Source organism: Balaenoptera musculus, chromosome 8 (assembly GCF_009873245.2).
Source record: "Balaenoptera musculus isolate JJ_BM4_2016_0621 chromosome 8, mBalMus1.pri.v3, whole genome shotgun sequence".
Classification (NCBI taxonomy): domain Eukaryota; kingdom Metazoa; phylum Chordata; class Mammalia; order Artiodactyla; family Balaenopteridae; genus Balaenoptera; species Balaenoptera musculus.
The window spans coordinates 96,370,061-96,387,705 of record NC_045792.1 but is presented as its reverse complement, the minus strand read 5'-3'; the positions used below and the strand labels follow the sequence as shown (position 1 = coordinate 96,387,705).

The window sequence follows — 17,645 nt, the reverse complement described above, 5'->3', positions numbered from 1 at the left end:
GGCACTAGTCAAGAGCAGGTGTGGGAGAGATAATATTAACCTTTCGCCCCAGCTACTGCCCAGTCTGATCTTCGGCCTTCTCCTGCAGGAGGTGAATCTGCTGCCGAAACTCGAGAATCCAGTGACTCGGCAGGAGAAGATGGCGACCGTGTGGGATGAGGCTGAGGTGCGCGACGGGAGAGCTGGGGGCCCTGGAGCCGGGGCCAGTGGAGAGACGCACGTGGCGGAAGCGGAGGCGGTGGCTGGGCGGGGAGGGGGGAGTTCGAGGTCTAACCCGGTCCCAGGGTTGGGACCGCTTGGGATGTGGGCAGGCGTCCCGACTCCTCCATTCTGGTTTTATGGGCGGGTAGTGGGCTAATTGAGGCTGTGAGTGGGCTTAATCACAGTCCTGAGTTAACTGCCCTGACTTTAAGAAAGAAAAATTTGTTTTTCACAGCAAGATGGAATCGGGGAGGAGGTACTCAAGATGTCCACAGAAGAGATCATCCAGCGCACACGGCTGCTGGACAGTGAAATCAAGGTGGGCGCACAGCCCCTATGGCAGGCAGTGAAGCCCGCACACAGCAGGCCCTGGTGAACCACCTGCCTCGCTCACGTCGTTCTCGGCCTCCCTAGGCGAGGCGTGGGGACCGCGGTTTCCTTCTCGGACCAGGAAAAAAGAAAACTAAGCTTTAAAAGGGACCAGAAGAGGGACAGGGTGATGGGAAACCAGGCCTGAGAGAAGGAATCATCAGACTGCCTTTCCCAGCAAGGTCTTTAAGTATTCCTCTCAAGCATCCTTCTTTTAGGAAATCCCCATTTTACAGATGAGGAAACTGAGGCTTAGAGAGTTTTTGTTTGTTTTACTGTGGTGAAGTACGCAGCCTGTAACAAAAGGCAGAACCTAAAATCTGTGTTTGCGTGACTCAAAGTCTTCCTCTTTTCCCTTTAGTACAACTAATACTTCACTAGGAGGTTTCCACACTGGCCTCCTGTTCTGACCTCTGCTGGTTGTGGACACAGGTGCTGAGCATTCAGAGAGCCTTAGAGCTGGGTGAAGGGGGGCAGGAGGGTCCCCCAGGCAGCCTGGATAAGGCTCACCAATTACAAGGCCCTAGGATAAGCTGAGCTAAGGCTGAATATTTGCCTCCAATCACCCTCATCCCAGATCATGAAGAGCGAAGTGTTGCGAGTCACCCACGAACTCCAAGCCATGAAGGACAAAATCAAAGAGAACAGTGAGAAAATCAAAGTGAACAAGACTCTGCCGTACCTGGTCTCCAACGTCATCGAGGTGTGTGTGTATGTGGAGGGGAAGAGAGGGGTCAGTGGGGCTTGGGACAGCCTGCGATGGGCCCACTGGGGAAAGAGGGGGTGGGCGTTTTGAGGCCTAAATTGCATGTAAGAGCTAAACCTCCTAGGGTTTCCTCTCCAGTGTGCATTTCCAGGGAGATATATAGGGCCTGAAAAAGCCTTGGAAGCCTCACATGTTTCCTTTTCTACTGGTTATTTTTCCCTGGGGGTAGATGAGCTCCGTGCAGAGAAGCAACACCTGAGCAGAGATCTTACTAATCTGGTTTATTAACCACACCTTTGCTGGGCTCAGGGCTAGTCTGAGGAGTGAGGTAGGGATGGCCAGCCCTGCCAGTGTTGAGATTGTCTCAGCCTCAGAAGCACTGGGCTCTGGAGAGTTCAAGGAGCTGAGCTGGGCCTCTTGATCTGAGCTTTTTCCTTTCGCAGCTTCTAGATGTTGATCCCAACGATCAAGAGGAAGATGGTGCCAATATTGACCTGGATTCCCAGAGGAAGGGCAAGTGTGCAGTGATCAAAACCTCTACACGACAGGTGAGGCTGGCCCAGCCATAGGAGAACTGAGGAAGGTGAGGGGTGGATGCGGGACAGGGAGCCTTACTAAGGGCAGTAACTGAGGCTGCACCTGGAATCTTTCCTACAGACATACTTCCTGCCTGTGATTGGGTTGGTGGATGCTGAAAAGCTGAAGCCAGGAGACTTGGTGGTGAGTGGTGTCCCTGAGCCCAGGCAGGGCTTTTCCAGCGAGGTTTCTCCCACTGATTAGCTGAGCCCCTGCCCCAGGCCCAGGTCATTGTTGGTCCTGAATGTCTGCAGAGCAGCCTGCAGAGTCTGAGAGCATGTCTGCCTGCTCTTTGATTCTTGTGTTGCCCACCCTCATATCTTTCCTTTCATTCTGTAGACACCTGTCACCCAGCCACTTAGGTAGGCCTTGAGCTGAGACAAATCTGAAGTCTTCGTGCTGTGTCCCCAGGGTGTGAACAAAGACTCCTATCTGATCCTGGAGACCCTGCCCACAGAGTACGACTCGCGTGTGAAGGCCATGGAGGTGGACGAGAGGCCCACAGAGCAATACAGTGACATCGGGGGCCTGGATAAGCAGATTCAGGAGGTGAAGGAGGCGTGGCAGCCTCACCAGCCTTTTGTATTTCTCTACTTCAGTGACCAGAGCACTTTCCCCCAGTGTGCGTCTTATACTCATAGCATCCTAGGGAGGCAAGGAGGAGACCATGTAACAGTTTAGGAGACTGAGATCTCCTAAACTGAATGACTTGCCCAGGATCACAGAAGGTTAGGGTCAGAGCCAGGACTGGAACTCAGGCTCCTTTTTCTTGGCCTAGTGTCTTTTCTGCCATATCCATCTGTTCCTGGGGAGTCCATAGCCAGCCTTGGTGGGAGTGAGCATTCTGTGTCCTCTGGATGTGGGGGAAGGAGAGGGCAGTGTCTCTGAATTGGAGGGTTACAGATAGGGGTTGAAGCTATTCAGGGTTGGGCTGTAGAAGCCCATAGGGCTTCACTCTCCTCACCTAGGACTTCTTCCTGGCAGCTGGTGGAGGCCATCGTCCTGCCAATGAACCACAAGGAGAAGTTTGAGAACTTAGGGATCCAGCCTCCAAAGGGGGTGCTAATGTACGGGCCCCCAGGTACGGGGAAGACCCTGCTGGCCCGGGCCTGTGCTGCACAGACCAAGGTGAGTGCTTTGGGAGGGATGAGGAGGAGATGGGCGGGAGCTAAAGCTCTGCCAATGGGCTCAAATCGAAGGGGCTTCTCATCGTGCCTTTGGCCTGATCTGTCAACCCCACCCCCACCCCAGGCCACCTTCCTGAAGCTGGCTGGCCCCCAGCTGGTGCAGATGTTCATTGGGGATGGTGCCAAGCTCGTCCGGGATGCCTTTGCCCTGGCCAAGGAGAAAGCTCCATCCATCATCTTCATCGATGAGCTGGATGCCATCGGCACCAAGCGGTAAGGGGGTGCTGAGTGCCACCAAGGGGATTGTTCTCAATTCCAGCTCTCCCACCCTGTTCCCTGCTCCCCCTGGGATGGTGGCAGCTCTATTCTTGTGGTTGTACTTCTTAATTCTCTTCTAACTGGCCTCCCTGCTTTGTTTCTTTTCCCCTGACCATCCTTTCTCCTCACAGCTGCCAGCATGTTCCTTTCAAAACTTCACTCAGCTGCACCCACAGTCCCTCACGCTTCCCTTCCTGGGCCTCCCCATTGCTTCTTGGGATAAATGCTGGGCTTGCCGTGGCCTGCAAGGCCCCCGTGTGGCTGCCCCTGCTCCCCTCCGGCTTCATGCTGTCCCTGCCTTCCCCTTCCCTCTGGACTCCCTCCACAGTGTCCCCTCAGTTTGCAGGCCCAGTCTGGTGGGAGAGATTTTGCACCTGCTATTTCCTCTCTGGAATGTGTTTTTCTTTTTCCCTTGTTCTCCATTGGCTGGTTGCCCAGCCGATGTGTTTTCAGCCTTCAGATCTCAGCCTGAGGGACACTTCCTCAGGGACGCTTGTCTGGGCTCCCTGTTACGTGCCAAGTCTGGGCCAGATCTCTGTATTTCTAAGTTTTAGCTCAGATGTGATGACACGTTCATCATGGTCATAGGCCAGCCAGTGGGTTTTGCTCACTGTTTTATCTTAAGCCCAGCACCTGATCCCAGGAGCTTCTTCAGTCCCTGACACCTTTTCTGTGCTGGTCCCTGGGCTGGGGGCCCCAAGTTGAGTGAGACTTTTCCCTGCCCTGGATGGGTTGGGTTGGGCTTCTGGTGGTGGAGGAGGGGAGGGCTCTCCCTGAGCTGTGTCCTCACCCACCGGTGTGTCGGGCCTCCTGTGTGCCCCAGCTTTGACAGTGAGAAGGCCGGGGACCGGGAGGTGCAGAGGACGATGCTGGAGCTTCTGAACCAGCTGGACGGGTTCCAGCCGAACACCCAAGTGAAGGTGAGTATTGTCACTTCACAGGTGAAGAACGTGGGGCTTAGAGGTCAGGGGATCTTCTCTGTCATCTAGCTGATGGAGCTGGAATTAGAATTGGGGTCGGTCTTGAATATTCCCTGCCGTTTCATGTGGACCCTGAGCTACCTCTTTGCCCGTCGTGGCCATGACTGTTGCCTGTCTGTGAACCCTTCCTTCTCAATTCAAGTTTCCGCTTCTCCTGTTGCTCAGGTAATTGCAGCCACTAACAGGGTGGACATCCTGGACCCTGCCCTGCTCCGCTCAGGCCGCCTGGACCGCAAGATCGAGTTCCCGATGCCCAACGAGGAGGCCCGGGCCAGAATCATGCAGATCCACTCCCGAAAGATGAATGTCAGGTGGGCAAAGACACGAGCAAGGCGCTGCGACCTGAAAGGGCAGCAGCAGAGCCGTCTCTGTCCTCTTTGTGCTGAGCTTCCCCAGGCCTAGGTTCTCCCCCTCGCCATGTCCCTCTCACACAGAGCGCTGTTCCACGTGCGGGCCTCCGTTTCTCCCCGGGTGCCTGGCAGGAAATCGTGCTGGGGCCGCGGTCCTAACTGAAGGTGCTCTGCTCCTCCGAGTTCGCCTGCACCCCCCCCCCACAGCCCTCCCCCATGATTGGAAGGTGTGCAGGCTGGAGGCCCTGTTTCCTGGCCACCCCTGCCCCAGCAGATGAACGCAGCCCAGCATGGCCCAGGGCAATCCTGCCAGGGGCCAGATGGACCTGGGTTCAGATCTGTGTGACCATCAGCAGGTGGTGTGACCTCTCTAAGCCTCAGTTTTCTTATTTGGGACTTGGGGATAAGGGCTCCGACCTCACGGGGTTGCAGCAATGTCAAGTGCAGTACTTGGCGCATGAGATCAGTAAGTGGCAGCAGCAGTGCTGTGCTGATGCAGGGCCCGCGCTGCTTGGGAGGCAGAGAGATGGCTCTTTTGTCTCCACAACCTCCTGTTCCCCCGCCTCAGGCTGAATTCCCGAGTCTCAGGTGCAGACTTCTAGAATGCTAGCGCTCAAGAGACACTAGAAGTAACTTGGTCTAATCTGCTTTGACCTACCTCCGTTCCTCTCCCCCTCTTGTGTGGAGAAGAGAACAAGGCACAGTGGGGAAGGGACTCGCCTGTGGTCACGGCGAGTTGACCTCGCTGCTTGATGGAGGCACGTGGGAGGACGTGGGCTCCTCCCACCCGCTCCCTGTAAGTAGCTGAGTCCTGTGATACCGCTCCACCTCGCAGTCCTGATGTGAACTACGAGGAGCTGGCCCGCTGTACAGATGACTTCAACGGGGCCCAGTGCAAGGCCGTGTGTGTGGAGGCGGTGAGTGTGGGCTGAGCGGGTGGGTGCTTCGTGCCTCCTCCCCTGCACAGGCTGCTGGAGGCTGCTGAGGGGAAGAGGCTGAGAAGGTGGAGGCCTCTGGGAGCCAGGCTCGGGGTCTGGGGAGGCACCCTAGAGCCTGTCTGTCCTGGGTGCAGGGCATGATCGCGCTGCGCAGGGGCGCCACAGAGCTCACCCACGAGGACTACATGGAGGGCATCCTGGAGGTACAGGCCAAGAAGAAAGCCAACCTGCAGTACTACGCCTAAGGGGTCGCCTGCCACACCTGTTCTCTGGCCTCTTGCTGGTTAAAATTCGTAATAAAGGATGGTTTCAGGTTCCTGCCACCTGTCTGGCTCGCCTTCCCTGGGCTCTGGGTAGAGGAGTGGTGGCAGATGCAGGAGGCCCCTTCCCCAGGTGCTGCTACTCGAGACAGCCGGGGGCCTCAAACGCCTTGTCAGGGTGAGGCCCTCTTGGAGGGGTGGGTGTGTGCCACAGCTGTTCCCCGGGGTCTTCTGCCTCCCCCGTCATGTCCCTCCAGACCTCTCTCTCCACCCTCCCCTCCCTGACCCGCCTCTCTGAGCTTTTGTGGCCTGTGGTGCTGCAGCTCTAGTATGAGGGGCATGAAGGGAAGCCAAACTAGTTTTTCCCTTCTTTTTTGAATTTTGGTGCTCTGACCCCAGGCCTTGCTTCCTTATAAAGCCCTGGCTCTGGGTCTTTGCTCCCTTGTTTCCTGGCCCCCAAGCCTCCTGTTTCTCTATACGTTCCTTTTAGCTGTTGGCCCGTTTCCTCTGGCTGAAAAATGAACGTTGAGCAAGATCTGCTCTGAGAGCCCTTCTAGGCCTCAGCGTGGTCATGCTGTGTTCTCTCCCACCCCCAGTTCTGCCGTCAGGCCCCATATCCTGTCAGCTTCCTTTACCATCCTGCTGGTCCTCTTCTACCAGCCTTCCAGCTCCCTGACCTGGAATCTGACCTAGTGGTTCACTGTTCACTGAGCACTCACCCTGAGCCACATGCTATGCAGGTCGTGTGCATGATTTTATCTAGTTAATCACAGTAACTACCAATAGGGTAGCCCCACTTTATAGATGCATTTCGAGCAACTGGGCCAGGATTGCACAGCTCTGAGATGGCATAGCTAGGCTTCAAACCCAGGACTAAGAATAAAGCCTAGTTTATGTTGTGCTGTCTTAGCAGCTTTAACCACCCCCTGAATGGCCTTTCAAAGCAGCAGCCCTTTAGAACTCTCCATCAGCTCTCACTTGCCCCCTGGCAGAAGCCCTTTACCCTCCTTTTCCCGTCACCTCCCCTGAAGGGACATGCCCACAGTCACAGAGCTACTGACTGCCGGCCTGTCTGGAGTTACCCTCTCTCCAGTCCCACCGCCTCCAAGCCGCCATCCTGAGTGTCAGGGTGCACCCCCACTGCGCTCTCCTTGGTGATCCCACTGACTTCCCATCCCCCGGAGCAGCCCCAGCACGGCCTCAGAAGTGCTCTTGTTCTGGCCCTGTCCTGGGCTTAGCTGCCCCCGCTCCTGCATCTCTCACCCCGACCCCCTGCGCCCACCTGCATGAAGCTGCAAGCACCGCCCTCACCCCTGACCTTGGGGTCCTCATTGATAAATGGGGCCCCACTGCCTCCTTCAGCGGGCTGAGTGCCATGACTGCACGTGCATCTGCCACCCAACACACGAGGAGCCCCAGGGCGTGCTCAGGGGAGGCGGGGACTGCCAGGACAGCCCTGGCTTCCTTCCTCGCTTCTGTCAGGCCTGGACCCACCAGGTCCTGGGCGTGTCACAATCAGGTGAAGCAGAGCCCTTTTTGCTGAAAATGCTGAGTCAGGGCCAGGCACTCCCAGCTGAGGATACAGCCCATCGGGGCTTCGCAGCCCCCGTGTCGGCCTCCGTGCTGTGGCGCGGACGCGCTGTCCGCCGACAGCCTGCGGAAGGTAGGAGAGGAAGTGGGACTCCACTTCCCCCTCCTGCTCTCTCCTAACAGCACTGGGGAAGCGGCTCCCCCCGTGCCTGATGCTGTCTTCATTCTCAGCCTATTCACTGGAGGTGAGGGTATGGTTTAGAATAAAGATCTCGTTTTTTCTTTTCTTTCTTTTTAATGAAAAATAACTATTTCATGGAGGCCAAACCTGGAGATGACTTTGTGGATGGAGCTCCCGTCCGTGGTTAAAATTACTCAGGGGGCAGGCCAGGAAAAAGCCCTTGGTTCGTAGGTCTATGAGGACACCACCCTTGGGGGTGACGCGGGCTGTAACGGCCTAGAGCCAGGCTTGTTTTATTGGCATAAAAAGCTAACAACGAAATAAACCAGGGAAACATGAAATGTACACCCTGTTCTGAGAAGCACCCCAAAAGTAACAGCTCAGAGACGAAGCAGAAGGACCAGAAGGCGGGGATGACTGGAGACCAGCTGGGCGGCCTGCAGGAGCTGGGGCCCGCAGAGCAGCCAACCTGGCTGGAGCACGGGGGGCCCGGAAAAGCCCTGCTCGACCATCGGCTCTAGTATGCAGAACAGAGGCAGCCAGTTTGTGTATATTTATTTGCATCTCATCTACAGAACAGGTATTTACAGATACAAGTGGAACCACAGCAAAACTGCCGTAAAACCATTCAGACTCTCTTGAGATGGCTACGTCTCAAGACGCCCACGGTCAAGCAGCAGGGCTGGAGCCTGGTTGTGGAGTGGGCCAGCTGAGTACCTGGGCGTCAGCCAAGGGAAAGAGCTGGGGATTATGGCTTCAGCATCCCCAGAGCACATTCCTGAGTGCTGACAACGTGGAGCCCTCGCCACCCCCGCCTAACCCCACCCACAGTGGGACAGGAAAAGGGGCCCAAGCCAGGGGCAGGGGCAGGCAGCCACTGCTCACTCTCTTCCTGCCCCCAGCGTGTCTGCCTGGACCCTGTGCTGGCACGAGCATCCCTGAGCCGACTGGGAAGCCTCTGGCCCAGGGCTGCTCGCTGCCCTGCTGGCTGCTGTTTGGCAGCTGGAGGTGGCAGAGCCGCTGGCGTTGCCAGGGAGCATTCCCTGGGGGAACAGGAGCTGGGCCAGGGCAAGCAGCCACGGGGAAAAGGTCTTAGAAAGCATCTCCCGGCTCCGTGCTGGGAGGGGTAGGACTGTCAGTGCTGAGTGGGGCTGGGGGCTACACGAGCACCTGCCTCTCCTTTCTTTGGCCTTGGAGCTGGTGAAGGAAGGGCCAGAACACTGGACACAGCAGAGAGGAGGCGCCCCAGCCTCGCTTTCTGGCTGCCCAGGGCTGGGTGCATGTGCAGAGAGGTTTACTCCCTCAGGCCAGGGACCCATGAGGCCCCAGCAGGAGACAGCTTTGGGGCTCCCTGCAGCCCTGGCCTCCTTGGGCTGCTCTCACTCCTCCTGGCGTCCTGGTGGGCAGAGGCCTCTGCTTGGGACCAGTGTTCCTGTTCCTCACTGCTGACTCCAGGAGGTGCAAGATGACAGGGTGGCAAGGAGAGAAGACCACAGTGTGGCTGGGGGCAGGCGTGGGCACCGGGCCCTGGGCCCAGCACACGAGGGATCACAGTGTCGGTCTTGCACACGGTCACATGTGCACACCACACACACACCCCGTCCTCTTGTCAGGTCGGAGGACTCGCTCGCTCTCTGCCTCACACACACACACACACACACACACACACACACACGGTCACAGAGTCGATCTGAGTCTCTTATTGCTGTGCAGGGGGTGGGGCGTCAGGGACAGTTACTCGACGAAGAGCGAGAACAGCACCATCACCACAATGCCCGTGCAGAGCAGAAGCACTTGCTGCAGGGAGCGCCTGTGGGGAGAGGGGCAGGGGCTCAGGGGGGGCACTGGCCGAGGTGCGGGGGGCAGAGGCCCGCGAATGGCAGTGCCAGTGGGTAGCTCACCATGGGTCATCTTCCTCCAAGAGGTCGGGCAGCACATTCACCAGGGCGATGTAGAGAAAGCCGCCAGAGGTGAAGGGCAGGATCCAGGCCACAGTCTCCTCTGCAGCAGGAGAAGCCCTGACTGGCTGGGGGTCCAGGGGAGCCACGTGTACTACACTCCCTCCCGCGGGGTGGACCGGGGGCAGAACCTGGCCTGGACACCAGGGTCAGGGCAGCTGTGCCCTTTGGCTGGGGCCCCCTCTGCTGACCGCCACCACCCACCACGCCCGTACCTACTCCCTTGGGGGACTGTGTACAGATGGCGAAGCAGGCGCCCAGCAGGCCCCCCAAGGCCGTCGAGAGCTGCAGCTTGGCTGCGCTCCATCGGTCAAAGCCGGCCCGGAGCAGGATGGCAAAGTCGCCCACCTGAGGGGAGGTCCAGACGATCACTCTGGGCCCCAGTGGGGCCAGATCCCCTGAGCATCTCAGGTATGGACATGCACACCGAGCCCCCTGCACCCGCCCCGTAGCTGGGACCACCCCGTGCCCCAGCCCGCATCCCCTCGGCTGGGCTCCCCGTCCCGAGCATGCTGGAGCACAGCTGAAACAGTGGCTGCAGCCTAGTAGGCTGAGCAGCTCCAGGCCTCTGTGGTCCAGCCGCCCAAGCCCACCATTGCTGGGTAGTCCCACCCTGAATCCCTGCCGCCAGCTCCACACCCACATGGCTGATCATGGGAAGCCTCTGGCACTCACCTCATGGGGGATCTCATGCAGGAGGATGGCCATGGTGGTCAGGAGCCCGATCTGCAGGGAGGGGAGGGAGTCTGTGGGGTCTGTGCTGAGGGCTAGGGCACCCACTTGTCCGCTCATTCTACAAACATTTACTCTGCTCTGGGTGCCCTGGCTGGGTACCATTTGGCTGCTAGAAATATCGCAGTGAATAAAACAGACAGGGAACCTGCCCTCAAGAAGCTAACAGCCTGGAGTGGAGAGGCAAGGATTGAGTAAACAGACAAAGAACCATGTGATTACACACCATGGCAGGTGCTATGGGGAAAGGATGGACTGGGTGCCATGGGACATGATGGGCCTAACTGAGATGAGGGGTCAGCAAAGGCCTCTTTGAGAAAGTGCACTTTAAGCTGAAGCCTGAAGGATGAGGAGCTAGCAGTTCAAAGAGTGGAAGAAAGAACATTCCAAGCAGAGGCAACAGTGAGTTGGAGGCTACCAGAGGGGAAAGAGGTTGGCCAGTTCAAGAGTAGGCAGAGCCTGGGGCCAAAGCGCAGAGGGCAGAGGGAGGAGGTGGGGGGGAGAAGCATCTAGAAGCAGGCAGGGGCCAAGCATAGCAGCCTGGCAGAGGCCTGTGATCCCAACAAGGAGTGTTCGCAGCAAGAACAGACCAGTCAGTGGTGGAGACAGAAGGAGGCCGTGTCCAGGAGAGCAGCAGGGAGGCGTAGATGAGGGTGCTGTGATGGAGGGAGCAAGGAGGAGATGCCTGGGGACCTATTCTGGAGGCAGAGCCAACTGGTTAACGCAGGCACCGCCCTTCCCACCGAACGGCCTGGGTCCCACTGCCCCAGCCCCACTCACCTTCTTGCTCACAAGGAAGCTGGCAGCCACAGCCAGCCCGTGGGTGAAGTTGTCTATGGTGTTGGCCAGCAGGTTGAGATAGCCACTGACCTGGGTGAGGGGAGAGAAAGCTGGGTTGGGCCGGGCAGGCAGGGCTGAGTCGGGCCGGCCACTCGGGGTGGGGCGGCTGCAGGAGGAGGGGGCCCTGGGCGGGCCACTCACTTTGATGCTCCGGACCACGGCGCTCAGGCCGGGCCCTGCAGCTGGCTGGGCCAGATGGTGGCCTCCACTGAGCACGGCCGCAGCTGCAGGGTCTTTGCTGGGGGCCTAGGGCCAGGAGAAGGAGGGAGACGTGACATTAGATGCCCCCCACTTGGCCAGGGTGGACAGAAAGGGAGTGAAAGATGGAGAACAGATAAAAAGGGAACACCCCTTTTATCTGGCTGGACTCTGCTGCTCAATCAGCCAGGTGCCCCCAAACCCAGCAGACCCTCTGCCTCCCGCACTGCTATCACTCTTAGTCTATGAGAACAAGCCACGGCAGGGGCTGATGCCCAGATCCTTCCAAACAAGCTGGCCCAGCCTCCCAGAGCTCCCGGGAAAGGGCCAAGAGACACTCTTTTCAGGGCTTGACTCAGAACTTGGGCCTCCAGGCCCTGGCACCACCACAGAGCAGAGGCTGACCTGTGTAGGCTCTGGGGGTTGGGGCTCACCTGGCTAGTCTCCTCCTTCTCCTTGCTGTCCAAGAACATCTTCTCCAGCGCCAGGAAGGTCAGGAAGCCAGCAATGACCCACAGTCCCAGTTGCTGTTGCTGCTGCAGGCTCTGCCCCTCACCACCTGCAGGGGGCAGCACTGACACACCAGGCCAAGCCAGGGCCACAGAACGGGGGCCACTTGGGATGGGACCTAGTCCAGGGCAGTGACAGGGGCAGGACGCCAGGACTGGCTGGTGGGGCAGTTGGGCCCCAGAAGCTCCCATAGGGACCAGGGCACTGGGACCAGGACAAGTTCCCTGCCAGATGTCCAGAACCCCCTCACAGTCATTCTGCAGAGCAGGCAGGGCCTAGGCCATCCCTGGGCATGGGCACCAGTTCCCACCTATCGCCTGCCACCCTCCTGCCCCCAGCCTGTGGCCTCACTCACCAGGGCTGGCACTGTACGTGTAGGCCCACGCCTCGGGCAGCAGGTGGAGAAACACATTGCCCAGGAGTCCCCCCAAGGCAAAGCTGAGCAGCTGCTTCAGGCGCCGGGCCCCAGCTACAAGGCAGAGATGCGGGACCTGGGAGCTGAGGCACCAGAGCCCCTGGCCTGACCTCTGCCCCACCCAGCTTACTGGGCTCCTACTGTGGTCCCAACCAGACTTCAAGTCTCCGGAAGGCTGGACATGGGCTGCTGGCCTTCCTGGGTCCCCAACCCTTCAGTCCCAGCAAGGGCTGGTGCCCAGCAGGAATACGCCATGACCTGCGGGCCGACTGTGGAGCCACTACTGCTTCAGGGTTAAGAGACTGGGCTTGGGAGCCTGACAGGTCCCAGCTCCCCAACCCACCAGCTGGTAACCTTGGGTAGATTACTTCTGGGACTCAATTTCATCATCTGTAAACTGGGGACAATTGTATCTATCTGATAGGGATCTTGTGTGAATTAAACCAGCGGTCCCTAACCTTTTTGGCAACAGGGACCGGTTTCATGGAAAACAATTTTTCCACAGACGGGGGTGGTAATGCGAGTGATGGGTAGCGGCAGATGAAGCTTCGCTCGCTTGCCCACCGCTCACCTCCTGCTGTGCGGCCCGGGGGTTGGGGACCCCTGAATTAAACAACAATACATATAGCAAGTGCTTATTAAGTGGGAATTTTTCTCTTCTCGGCCACTGTTACTCTCAGAAAAGTGGCAGAGATTTGAGGACTTGTGCAGATGTGCAATATCCAGAGTTAGAAGTGCCCTAAGGGGGCCATGTCGAAACCCTTGGTTTGATAGACAAACTGAGGCCCAGAAGGAAGAGGTAGCTTGGTGGTGGGGTGGGATCCCAGGGGGAAGCTGCTGCTTCCAGGCTGTGTGACCTTGGGCTCCTCCAAGAACTTCTCTGTGCCTGTACTTCCCCATTTGTAAAATAGAGCTAATAATCCAAGTCCTCCCTAGGTTGACCTCTCAGGGATGCTATGAGAGGGGCTGAACTGATACACAGGCAAGACAGCAGAAGAGGGCCCTGTTCACATCTGGGGCACCAGCCCTCAGCCCAGTGCCTGGCACAGTTGTGTTCATAACCATCTGTTGAATGAACAGCTCCTGGAGCCTGGCAGGCAGCACAAGCCCCTGGGGGACCCTCATTTCAAAGATTCCCCGGGCCTGGTCCAGACCTACTATGTCATACTGTTGGGTGGGGGCGACAGGCACCTGCATTTTTAGCAGCTCCCCATCTGATCTTCTTTATCTTTCATTATAGCATGTCACCTGTGGACACATGCGCAGCCAAGGAAAAGCCTCTGCCAGGCCTGCGCCCACCTCCCAGACCCCCTCTCCAGAGGCAGGCCAGCTACCAGCCTCTCGCGTCTTCTTGGGTAAGGCCGCCCCAGGGGCTCTGGGTCTGAGCGCCCTTTTGCGCTGTGAGCAGGGACTGAAGGGAGAGGCAGCGCTACGCTGCCGCTGCATCCTGACACCCAGCACCAGCTTGCGAACACGGAGCCCCTTCCCTGCACCGGGCAGTCTCCTAAGTGCTTTGCCGATGTTAGTTCATTTAATCGTCACAATAACACCTATGAGGTAGATACTATTATTATCCTCATGTTTAAGGTTGGGAGCTTAAGGCAGAGAGAAGTTAAGGAACTTGCCCAATACCACCCAACTGGTAAGTGGCAGAGCCAAGATTTGAACCCAGGCAGCCCGGCATCCTATTTCCAGCCTTGTTTCTTGCTTCACAGTGAATGTTTGCTGACTTTCATCTTTCAGAATAAACAGATGCACAAACGAATGAACAAATGAGCATGGCGTACCCTGGCTCACTGGACCAAGGTGAGGAATTGTGCTGGGTCCCCACCCTCCACCACAGACACACTGCCACTTGGGACCAGAGACCCGGCTCTCCCAGGAAGAGCAGCAGCATGTTTCCCGCGCCATCGGCTGCCCCTTGGTGCCAGAGGAGGGTCACCCACCTTCTGAGCGCAGCGTGGTCCCCATCTCCAAGGGAATGACGAGCAATGGGAAGACCCCGCTGAGCCCCACCATGAGTGAGCCCAGGAGGGAGCAGATCCACGTGTCCAGCCTCTCTCCGCTCAGCAGGGCCCCCCAGGACTCGCTTTCCTTATTGTCCAGGCGACAGGCCGCTGCCACCCCCCGGCTCCGGAAGGCCTGCTGGGAACCCCCAGCCCCTCCCAGGAGCTCCAGGGCAAGAGCAGCGAGGAAGAGGAGCCTCTGTCCCGCCATGCCACAACCAGGGCAGGGACATCCAGGCATGCCACGTGCTGAAAAACACAAAGGCCACTTACGTGAGCTGCCACCCTTGGCCGCACACCTGCTTAGGAAACGTGGCATCTTAACCCTCCCCCCACTCCCAGTGGCCATGGCACCCGCCCTCCTGCTTGCCTCCCCCAGGGCCTCTGAGGATCCCAATGATGGGTGCACAGAGCAAAAGGGCTCTGCTCCTCCACACCCCACTCCCAAGGAGCACACATTTTTTCCTTGGGAGCCAGTTCCAGGCTGTGTGTCAGCCTGTCCGCCTGAGGCTAAACTTTCCTTAATGACAGGGTGAGGCGCTGGCTGGGTTCCCCTCAGGCACCGGTAGGCCCGGCCCAGCTGGGTGTCTGGCTGCCAGGGGAGGCTTTGCTGCCAGGATGCGCCCCAGTGAGGACACCCCCAGGGATGGCGGCCAGCACAGTCTAGCTTGATGGGGCAATGTTAGGAGGTGCAGGTGGGGAAACCAAGCAGCTGAGCTAGGTCAAGACCATCAGGGCTTCTTCCTAGGAAATGAGTCCAATATCCCTGGGGCACGGAGACAGACAGGAGGTGGGAATGAAGAAAGAGGATTCTTCAGTTAGGAGCTGCCTCACAGATGTGCAGAGCACAGGCTTTGAAGACCCGCCCTTGACTCTGCGCTCTGCATTTACAGCTGCTTGACTGCGGACAAGTCCCTAAAGCCCTTCTCTGAGCCTCAGTCTCCTCGTCTGTAGCAGGGAGATAAGTATTGTCTCCCTCACACAGTGGTGAAAATGAGATGAGCTTGCTAAGCAGGTGAGCGTGCCTGGCACGGAGGAGGCACAGAGAACCCTCCTTATGTTGCGGGAGCCCAGGAGCACCAGGCAGCAGGAGTGTACCCAGCGGGCGGATCACAGGACCTGGATGTGAGTCAACCAAGAGGGAAGTTCAACCTGGAAACTCAGGCATGAGGTTTAAATGTGGTCTGCCCTCCCTCATGCTGGCTGTGACCTTGAGCCAGTGATGTCCTTGCCTCAGTTTCCTCATCTGCTGATGGAGGTGGGAGGGAGGGAAAGCAGCTGGAGAAGATGCTCGGGTCTAGGACCTCCAGGCCTTAACGGGACCCTGATGAAACCCTCTGGGCTCCATTGGGGACCAAAGGCAGGACTGCGCCAGGCCGGACTTGGAGGCAGAGGCGGGTCAGGGGACAAGTTTGAGGACAGGAGAGGTGAGGGGACAAGTTTGGGACAAGAGAGGGGGTACCGAGAGAGTCGGAGAGCAGAGGGAAAGCAGAAAGCAAGAGCGGGAGAGCCAAGAGTGAGAAAACCAGAGACGGATGCGGAGGCGGAGAGAGAGGGAGAGATGGGGAGCGACGCGTGGGGAGACAGGAGAGAAGAGCCCAAGGAAGTTTAACTCCCGGGCTCTGGGCGAGAGGCCCAGGTCTGATCTGGACAAGCCGGGTCGGGGGCAAGGGGATCGGCAGAGTCCGTCTCGTCAGGAACTCTGGCCCTGGGGGTGCGGCGGTCACTCACCGTGCGGCGGCGACGGCGGCGGAGGCGCTCCGGACGGCCCCGGCCATCCAGCTGCGGCACAGCGCCCCGCCCCGGGTCGGCCCCGCCCGGCCTGGCCGCCCGGCCTGGCCGCCCGGCCCCCGGCCCGGAGCCGCCCCCAGCGTGCGGCCACGTCACACGGGACCTGCCCGGAACCCGACGCGCCGAGCGCCGCGGGGTCGTGGGGAGCGGCGGTGGGAGAGCGCTTCCGCCTCGAGGCCATGGGGGACCCGGGAGGCTGGCGCACTTCCGCTCGGGCGGGCCCGGGACGGCGGGGAGGGTCGGGCGGAAGTGGGGGCCCCGTGGGTACACAGCACAGTCCGGCTGCGCAGGGCGGAGACGGCGGCCCAGCGGGGACTGCGAGCAGTTGGGTGGCTGCGCTTGCGGGTCTGCCCGCCGCTTCCTCTCTCGGGCGGCAGCCCCAGCCGCGGCCGCACGGGGGCGCGCTCTGCTACCAGACTGCGCCGTCCCGGGACGGGGTCGGGGTAGGAGGATGGCTGTGGCGCTCCTGCTCTGAGTCAGCCCGGCCTGGCTCCTCCATGAGCAAGGGAAAGGGGAAGTGCCTGCCGCAGGGAGGGGCCTAGCCCCGGGAACCTCAGAAGAGGGAATTTTATTCTTACTCATCGAATTATTTTTATGCTTTGGTTTTTCACTGGGAACCTCAGGCCTTTGTCTCCAGGGCTTGTAACCCTTTGGAGTCCAATGCACAGTGGCCTGACACTGCTGCTGGTAACCCCAAACCTGGGGGAGCAAAGGCTCTGTGCTTCCCTCACCTCAGACTGGGGCAGCAAACAATAGCATTATTATAACTGCAATTTACTGAACACCTACGACGTGCCATTCACTCTGCGTGTATTGTCTCCCTGAATCCTCAGTCTATCCCATTGAGATGGATACTGTTAGCCCAGGGTCACACAATAGCACAGATGGCAGAAGCACGATTCAAACCTGGGTGTCCTTGAACCCAGAGCATGTGATAGCACCTCTCACTTATAGGGTCATGGGAATCTGCCTTGGCATTTACACTTTGCATTCTTCTCAGCCAGGACCATATAATACTCAGCAAGGGGCACTTGGGTACTCACTGGGGCAGAGATTGTGACAGGGTGGGAGTCTCCCAGCCTCTGACCCTCATCTGCCTCATGTGGTAATTCCTTCGTCCGTCCTGTGTCACTCTCCCTTACCAGGGGCTCTGAGGGCACAGGGCTCTCACAGGCTGCACCAGTTGCCCGATTCCACCTCACACTCCAACATCTGCCCTTCCTAGACCCCCAACTCCTACCAGGCGGGATCAGCTTTCCTCTGAAAGCCCCGTGTCTGCCTCACCCGCCAGGCCCACAGGTCTACAGGGACGCCCTCCTGTTCTGCTCCCTGAGTTCTGAAGTGGAAGCCCCGAGCTGGTTACTTTGCAAAGGGAGGAAGACACCCAGGGATGCTGCTCAGGGATCTCTAAGATTCGCCCCCCATATATGCAAATCACTCCATCATATGCAAAGCACTTCACAATATACAAATGATTTCACAATAACACAGCATTCCTGCCTCTAGGAGCTGAGGGCTGCTGGCCACCAGCAAGGGGATGGGCAAGACCCAGCTAGAAACACCACTTGCTGCCTTCTCACTGCCCTTTCCTCTCACCTGGCCTGGAATTTCCACCATCAGACTCCCTAATGTATTGGGGGGTGGGGATGGGACTCTAGG

General features: G+C 58.5%; 2 protein-coding genes across 5 annotated transcripts; one reads left to right on the top strand and one right to left on the bottom strand.

Moving 5' to 3' along the window:
• Positions 1-5,886, top strand: PSMC3 (proteasome 26S subunit, ATPase 3). Its single transcript, XM_036862181.1, has 13 exons — positions 1-18; positions 89-166; positions 437-520; positions 1,148-1,273; positions 1,720-1,824; positions 1,934-1,996; positions 2,264-2,401; positions 2,837-2,980; positions 3,104-3,252; positions 4,121-4,217; positions 4,443-4,588; positions 5,463-5,544; positions 5,700-5,886. Exons 2-13 carry the CDS (start codon positions 140-142, stop codon positions 5,808-5,810), a joined length of 1,272 nt encoding a protein of 423 aa, XP_036718076.1. The 5' UTR covers positions 1-18; positions 89-139; the 3' UTR covers positions 5,811-5,886.
• Positions 5,887-7,787: 1,901 nt separating this feature from the next.
• On the bottom strand, positions 7,788-16,334 carry SLC39A13 (solute carrier family 39 member 13). Of its 4 annotated transcripts, none has more exons than XM_036861715.1 (10): positions 15,927-16,334; positions 14,136-14,444; positions 12,130-12,243; positions 11,699-11,823; positions 11,208-11,312; positions 11,007-11,096; positions 10,170-10,220; positions 9,714-9,842; positions 9,438-9,537; positions 7,788-9,346 (listed from the first exon to the last, which is right to left on the bottom strand). In XM_036861715.1, exons 1-9 carry the CDS (start codon positions 16,165-16,167, stop codon positions 9,475-9,477), a joined length of 1,227 nt encoding a protein of 408 aa, XP_036717610.1. In that variant the 5' UTR covers positions 16,168-16,334; the 3' UTR covers positions 7,788-9,346; positions 9,438-9,474. The 4 variants fall into 4 exon arrangements, with proteins under 4 accessions (XP_036717610.1, XP_036717611.1, XP_036717609.1 ...); XM_036861713.1 differs by having other exon boundaries at positions 7,795-9,346; positions 9,710-9,842; positions 15,927-16,314; XM_036861716.1 differs by lacking the exon at positions 9,714-9,842.
• Between the last annotated feature and the right edge of the window lie 1,311 nt (positions 16,335-17,645).

Bases quoted from the DNA above. Each gene is read 5' to 3' on its own strand.
- PSMC3 (XM_036862181.1), top strand. From the start codon at position 140: ATGGCGACCGTGTGGGATGAGGCTGAG. The intron at 167-436 runs GTGCGCGACGGG...TGTTTTTCACAG, and splicing joins CCGTGTGGGATGAGGCTGAG to CAAGATGGAATCGGGGAGGA. The intron at 2,981-3,103 runs GTGAGTGCTTTG...CCCCCACCCCAG, and splicing joins CCTGTGCTGCACAGACCAAG to GCCACCTTCCTGAAGCTGGC.
- SLC39A13 (XM_036861713.1), bottom strand. From the start codon at position 16,167: ATGGCCTCGAGGCGGAAGCGCTCTCCCACCGCCGCTCCCCACGACCCC. The intron at 11,824-12,129 runs GTGAGTGAGGCC...TGCCCCCTGCAG, and splicing joins CACGTACAGTGCCAGCCCTG to GTGGTGAGGGGCAGAGCCTG. The intron at 9,843-10,169 runs GTGAGTGCCAGA...ACCTCCCCTCAG, and splicing joins TGCATGAGATCCCCCATGAG to GTGGGCGACTTTGCCATCCT.